General features: G+C 43.7%; 1 protein-coding gene across 1 annotated transcript; it reads left to right on the forward strand.

The window, feature by feature from the left end:
* Nucleotides 1-566: 566 nt before the first annotated feature.
* On the forward strand, nt 567-4,098 carry CRYBA1 (crystallin beta A1). Its single transcript, XM_066598595.1, has 6 exons — nt 567-597; nt 1,861-1,925; nt 3,208-3,326; nt 3,444-3,585; nt 3,733-3,875; nt 3,951-4,098. The coding sequence occupies exons 1-6, from the start codon at nt 567-569 to the stop codon at nt 4,096-4,098; spliced, it is 648 nt and encodes a 215-aa protein (XP_066454692.1).
* The last annotated feature ends 2,993 nt before the right edge of the window (nt 4,099-7,091 follow it).

Genomic DNA, 7,091 nt, shown 5'->3' on the forward strand with positions numbered 1-7,091 from the left:
ATCCTTAGCGAGTATGCTCGCTCATCTCTATTGACAACCTAGCGTATAGGTTACACATACCACATAGCATAATTTCATTTTCAGCCATGTTCCTTTGACAATTTACACAAGAAATAATATAGACGAAAGACATATATATATGTTGGAATATAGTCAGAAAGAAGGGTGATCATATGCAGATCAATTTTTGAAGAATTTTGCCTAAAGGGACAGAAGTTACAGCAATGTGTAACCTGTCATTGTAAGCATCTGATTCCAAGAATATGAAAAGCAATTTGACTAGGAAATTGTGAAAAAAATTATTCCTTATTTCATATATATTTTCTCTATGATCCAGGCAGAAGGGCAAAGTGGAGAAGTGAAGTCATGGCCAGTAGGCTCAGTCATGCAGACAGAAATGTACATTGTGCTGGGCAAAGAGACTCAGACAAGAGGGATGGGATCAGAGGGGACAATAGCCCTGACAGTATAATGCTGACACTGGGCGAAAAGCTGGCATTAAGACCCGTGGTCTAGCTTCCTATATAAACCCTGTAGCTGGGTCAGTTGGAATAGGCAAGTGCCAGATGGAGATCCCAGCAGTTCAGACTGAGCGAGGTGAGTTCAAAACACAGATGGGGATTCCGTTCTTTTCATAGGGTATATGTTAGCATTCGGCTGATGGCTGACTTTAATGATTTTCTAATTACTGTCTGGAATCCTCGCGGCCTTAAAGAGAAAACTCAGTTCTCTCCTACAAGATGGCTAGAAGGACTTAAAGCTACAGGCAGAGGGATAACTTGAAGTTGCTCAGCCTCAATGCGAAATCAGTAACAGGGCTCTGAACTACCCTAAGGCAACTGCAGACTCTGCAACCTTCATGTGCGTGAACTGGATTGTATGGAGAGAAGGACAAGAGTCGAACAATTGCTATATTTTGTAATATTAGTAACCATGGGTTATCCTCACATTTTCAGGCTGCTGTGGAATAGATATTTAATAGTTAGTCCTATATATGAACAGTCAATGCAGAACTAAATGTAGCACTTACTCAATTGTAAAAGTGGACTTCCATTATTAGATGATGTAAAACTTAATTACAGATATAATGGAGAATATCCAAAAATATGATTTCTTAAGTGTTTGGGATGATTGAAAGCCTGTTGGATTCTTGAGACATTCACCACTTTCCAATGAGGGTTACTATTTAAATAGATGGATAATATGCAGTATGCACTCACGACCTGAGGGTTGTGGGTTCAATCCTTACGTGGTTCAGGAAGCCGGCTCAAGGTTGACTCAGCCTTCCATCCTTCCGAGGTCAGAAAAACGAGTACCCAGCTTGCCGGAGGGGTAAAAGATGACTTGGGAAGGCAATGGCAAACCACACCGCAAAAACAGTCTGCCAAGAAAATGTCATGATGTGACGTCACCCTAGGAGTCAGTCAGTCACCAGGGGCTTTACCTTACCTATGCGCATTAGAGCTTTAGATTTTCTTTCAGTGATGCAGACTATATTTTGGGTGAGTAGGTGCTTGTGTGTCCAAACAATGCACATGCAGATAAATGTGGTTGACTTATAAAGACAATTCCCGTCTATATGCTCTATTGGGTTATATGAACTTCATAGAAGGTCATTCCCTATAGGGAGACGTTAGGTAGACAAGGCTTTGCCTGGAGTAATCAGCCAGTGTCGAGACCGCCCATATTCTGAGATATTTTACCTTTGGTCAGCAGTTCCTTATTATGTAGAAACACTTAAGATTGCCTGGGTTATTTGAGGTTGACAATGTATTTCCTGACTGATATGGCAAAGGGCGCTTAGCGATCAGAGAACTACTCTATTGTTTAATTATGGTTTATTTTTGTTGTTTTTTTTAGAAGACATCACCTCTGAAAAAATGGCCCAGACCAACCCGCTTCCTGTTCCTCTGGGACCCTGGAAGGTATCCAGTGATTGCTTACACGGGATTGTTAGGCGAGATAACAATAACATAGTTATGTAGAAGTAAAATCCAATGCTGAGACAGCATGTCCATTATACTCCTCCGTATCTGTCTTTTATCCTGAACTCGTTCCAATGAGGAGATCACATTATAGAACAGCATTACCAAAAATGACTAAAAAGAGAGACTTGTGTTTATTTATTGTATTTCTTGTCAGTGACTCAAATAGTTTCTTATGTTTGGCACCAAGAACAAGAAAGCATGAGACTAGCGAAACAAAATAACCATTCATCATTCTTATCGGACTTAAGTAGGAAAGAACAGCAAAAGCAGTAGGTTATAGCATTCACAAATCCCATATCTGCATTATTAGAATAACACAATAGCAAGGCTCACCCAACAGGAACATTAGATCGCTACAGGTAACACGGTGTTATATTAGCTCTAATGGGGCATTATCTTAAAGGGCTTGTACAGAATTAAAAAAAAACTCCCTGGCTGCTTTCTTCCTTAAACACTACAGCACCCATCCATTATGTGTATCTGGTATTGCAGCGCCACTGAATTGAAGTTAATGGGGCTGAGCTGTAATACCACAATCAGCCTGTAGACAGGTGTAGTGCTGTCTCTGGAAGAAAGCAGCCATACTTCTCCAACCCCCTTTAAATAGGAAAATTGAATGATCTTAAAGGGGTTATCCCAAAATCTAAAGTTATCCCTATCACTGCACGGGGGTCCTCCTCACTGCAGGAAGTGCGATTCTGCTCCAATCACTTTCAGTGGGACTGTTGGAAATAGCCGAGTACAAACACTTGGCAATTTCCATTGGAATAAACGGAGTGGTGAATGCTCATGTATGGCCAGCACTCCATTCAGCCTGACGTCACTGCAGGTGGGAGAAGAAAGGGATATAGGACCCCTGTTCTCAGAATCAATGGGGTGGGACCCCCACTGATCATAGATTAATCCCCTTTAAGCTTTTACAAGGGTTAAGATATGGCCCACATAGAGAAGGCTACTCAAAGTTTTGGAAACACTCGCTACAGTGCAACACAATATTTCCTTGCAATGAACACATCCGTGGCCTAACAGATACACCCCAAATCTCCTATTGTACCACAGATGATATATACTTATTCTTGTAATATATATATATATATATATATATATATATATATATATATAATTTTTTTTCTCCACCATAAGTTATGGTCTTCTATTCAGAATGGAAAGAAGGCCTAACTGTGCTATACCCAAGATATGATTCAGATTTCTCTTACAGATCACAGTATACGATCAAGAGAATTTCCAAGGAAAAAGGATGGAATTTACTTCTTCCTGTGCAAACATCATGGAGTGTGGTTATGACAACATTAGGTCTCTAAAAGTGGAATGTGGAGCGTAAGTACGGCAATATAGGATTCCTTTTAAAGGCTTCTCAAGACAATCATCTTACTCTAAAGTTTGCATAGTATAGTAGTAGATAGCTTGCTAATGACTCTATTCATATTTATGCAGCTGGATTGGATATGAGCACACAAGTTTCTGCGGTCAGCAGTTTGTCCTGGAGAGAGGAGAGTACCCCCGCTGGGATGCTTGGAGTGGCAGCAATGCCTATCACATTGAGCGCCTGATGTCTTTCCGCCCAATCTGTTCTGCTGTGAGTGCAAAGATCGTCTAAACAAATATCCAAATGCCCTCTATGAAAATGACTTGGAATACTATAACGCATTTCCTCCTGTGGTTCCTAGTATAAGCAAACTTTTTGGAAGTTTTCTGTACTTCACATCTGCCGTTTTCTTTGCAGAATCATAAGGAATCCAAACTGGTCATCTTTGAGAAAGAGAACTTCATTGGACGCCAATGGGAGATGTGCGATGACTATCCTTCTCTGCAAGCAATGGGCTGGGGCAACAATGAAGTTGGATCCATGAAGGTTCAATGTGGCGCGTAAGTACTTGGAAATAGTTTTAAATGTATTAAAGTTTTTACTTTGATTTTCTTACACCTGCCTATTTATTGCAGCTGGGTGTGCTACCAATACCCTGGCTACCGTGGCTATCAGTACATTATGGAATGTGACCACCATGGAGGTGAATACAAGCACTGGAGAGAATGGGGCTCTCATGCCCAGACCTTCCAGATCCAGTCTATCCGCCGCATCCAGCAGTAAAGGGCCAAGACTCTACTGTCACTTACCCTTGCCGTGTTTGCGAGAGGTTACCGTTCACAGGCTTTCTGTGGTGCTACCAATCTCTTTTAATGCTAATCTAGAGGATACAGCAACCTTTTATTGTACTGTGAATGCAGGTTGGGAAAATTACTTATTAATTGTACCAACTGCGAAAATAAAAAATAAATGTACTTCAGAAAAACAGCGAAGATTTCAGTTCTCCTTTCTTTGCTTCATTGTAAGAACTCTGCAGAGACAAAGTGCATCTTGTGCTTGGAAAGTATGAATTTTAAAAGGTACAGCACATGCTGTTGTGACATTGTGTCAAATGCCAAGATTTGCTTCCATGGAATGTGGGAATGAATAATTGAGTCAGGAATGAATAAGTAATATAATATTAATGATCTTAATAACAAATCTACATTAGCAGAAGACAGCTGCATTGAAAATGTTCACTTATTATATCCTTATTCTCTAAGGTCACAGTGAATGGTGAGACAAGGCAGAAAATGGTATCAATAAAGGGGTTGTCCAATTGTAAATTATGGATGGCTTATCCTCAGGATAGATCAAGAATAGTAGATCAGCTGGGTCTATTGCATAGGACATCTGCCAATCAGCTGGTCAACAGGCTGGTGTGCTAGTTTCGGCAGGAAGCAGACAGTTCTGTCCTCACTACAGTGGCCTAGTTTGGTATTGCAGGCCCATCCATTTCAGTGGGAACCAAGCCTGCAATACCAATCCTGGCCACTGCAGTGAATAGAGCTGTTTGTTTCCTGCAGAAATCAACTTAGTGCACAAGCTCAATGGCCCAGAGAACAGCTGATTGGCAGGGATCCGTGGAGACATACTCCCACTGATCTACTATTGATGACCTCAGGTCATCAATATTTACAACTGAGCAACCCCTTTAAGGTAGCTGACAATCCTACTGTGAACAGACCTAACCTGAGCACATAAAGATCTCAGCTATTAAACAAACCCACAGTATATTCTTTTTATCATTGTACCTTGGCATACTCCATTTAGATTTTCTATTTCAGTAGTCCTTAAGCTATTTTAGCACATAAAACCCTATCCAGGCTACAGAACATGCTCATGGCCAGGCAACATGAATTACCAGAGTTCGAGCGAAACATGATAGTGGGTGCCAGACGGATGGGAGATTTCATTTCCAAAGTTTTGTAGGCATCTGACAGAAATCGCGGCAACCCTGGCTCACGCCTCAAAGGCGCTTCATCCGGCAATGCTCTAGAAATGCTAAACGGCTGTGGAGGAAGTCGCAAACGTTCGCAGACTTCCACCTCTACAAATTCATGCTCCCTTCTCAGCCCTAAACTGCAACCCCCTGTGACGGATCTCAGTGCTGTAGAGTTGGCTGCTTACTTCAAAAAGAAAATTGATGACATCCGTCAGGAAATAACTTCCCAATCCCAGACTAGCCCTGACCCTAGTCCTGTCAGCACTGCATCTAGCTCCTACTCACTGTCTGTACTCAGACCAGCGACAGAGGAAGAAGTCTCCAAATTGCTCTTCTCTGCTCGCCCCACCACCTGCGCTAGCTACCCCCTCCCCTCACACCTCCTCCGATCCCTCTCCCCGGTGGTTATCTCCCATCTCACCACTATATTGAACCTCTCTCTGACCTCTGGCATCTTTCCCTCTTCTTTCAAACACGCCATCATATCCCCACTGCTAAAGAAGCCGACTCTGGACGCGACTGATTCTGCCAACTACCGACCCATCTCAAACCTCGCCTTCATCTCCAAACTACTAGAATGCCTAGTTTACTTCCGCCTTGTAAGCTATCTATCAGAAAACTCTCTTCTCGACCCCCTATAGTCTGGCTTCCGACCTCAACACTCGACAGAAACTGCCCTTACAAAGGTATCCAATGACCTACTGACAGCCAAATCGAGGGGCGATTACTCCCTACTGATCCTCCTCGACCTTTCCGCAGCATTTGACACTGTTGACCACAAACTCCTCCTCAGTATGCTTCGCTCCATCGGCCTAAAGGACACTGCTCTCTCATGGTTCTCCTCCTACCTATCTGACTGCTCCTTGAGCATCTCCTTTGCTGGCTCTACCTCTCCTTCTCTTCCCCTTGCTGTTGGGGCCCCCCAAGGCTCGGTCCTCGGCCCCCTCCTCTTCTCTATCTACACAGCCCCAATTGGACAAACCATCAGGAGATTTGTCCTCCAATACCAGCTGTATGCTGACGACACCCAGCTATACACCTCTGCCCATGACATCTCTGCACCTTTCCTCCAAAACCTCACCGACTGTCTGTCCGCTGTCTCTAACACTATGTCCTCTCTCTACCTAAAACTAAACCTCTCTAAAACTGACTTACTGGTATTTCCACCCTCCACTAACCGACCTCATCCTGACATCTCCATCTCAGTGTGTGGCGCCACCATAACTCCTAGACAACATGCCCGCTGCCTTGGGGTCATATTCGACTCTGATCTATCATTTACCCCCTACATCCGATCTCTGGCATGAACATGTCAGCTGTACCTCAAGAACATCGCAAGAATCCGCTCTTTTCTCACCGTGGACACGCTACAAACGCTCACTGTTGCCCTCATCCACTCCCGGCTCGATTATTGCAACTCGTTGCTGATCGGCTTCCCCTGCACCAGACTTTACCCTCTCCAATCCATCCTGAATGCAGCAGCCAGGCTCATCTTCCTGTCCAGCCGCTACTCGAATGCCTCTGCCCTGTGCCGGTCACTGCACTGGCTGCCCGTTAAATACAGAATTCAATTTAAACTCGCTACCTTTAACCACAAAGCCCTCCACAGTACAGCGCCACCCTATATCGCCTCCCTCATCTCAATCCATCACCCAGCCCGGGCTGTCCGCTCTGCTAACGAAACCAGACTGAGCGCCCCTTTAATTCGAACTTCTCATTCCCACCTCCAAGACTTCTCCAGAGCAGCACCAGTCCTCTGGAACGCACTACCAAAGGCTACCAGAGCAATCCA

This window comes from Eleutherodactylus coqui, chromosome 4 (assembly GCF_035609145.1).
Source record: "Eleutherodactylus coqui strain aEleCoq1 chromosome 4, aEleCoq1.hap1, whole genome shotgun sequence".
Classification (NCBI taxonomy): Eukaryota; Metazoa; Chordata; class Amphibia; order Anura; family Eleutherodactylidae; genus Eleutherodactylus; species Eleutherodactylus coqui.

Coding starts and splice junctions, on each gene's coding strand:
- CRYBA1 (XM_066598595.1), top strand. CDS start 567: ATGGAGATCCCAGCAGTTCAGACTGAGCGAG. Junction 598..1,860: donor AGCAGTTCAGACTGAGCGAG/GTGAGTTCAAAA, acceptor TGTTTTTTTTAG/AAGACATCACCTCTGAAAAA. Junction 3,876..3,950: donor ATGAAGGTTCAATGTGGCGC/GTAAGTACTTGG, acceptor TATTTATTGCAG/CTGGGTGTGCTACCAATACC.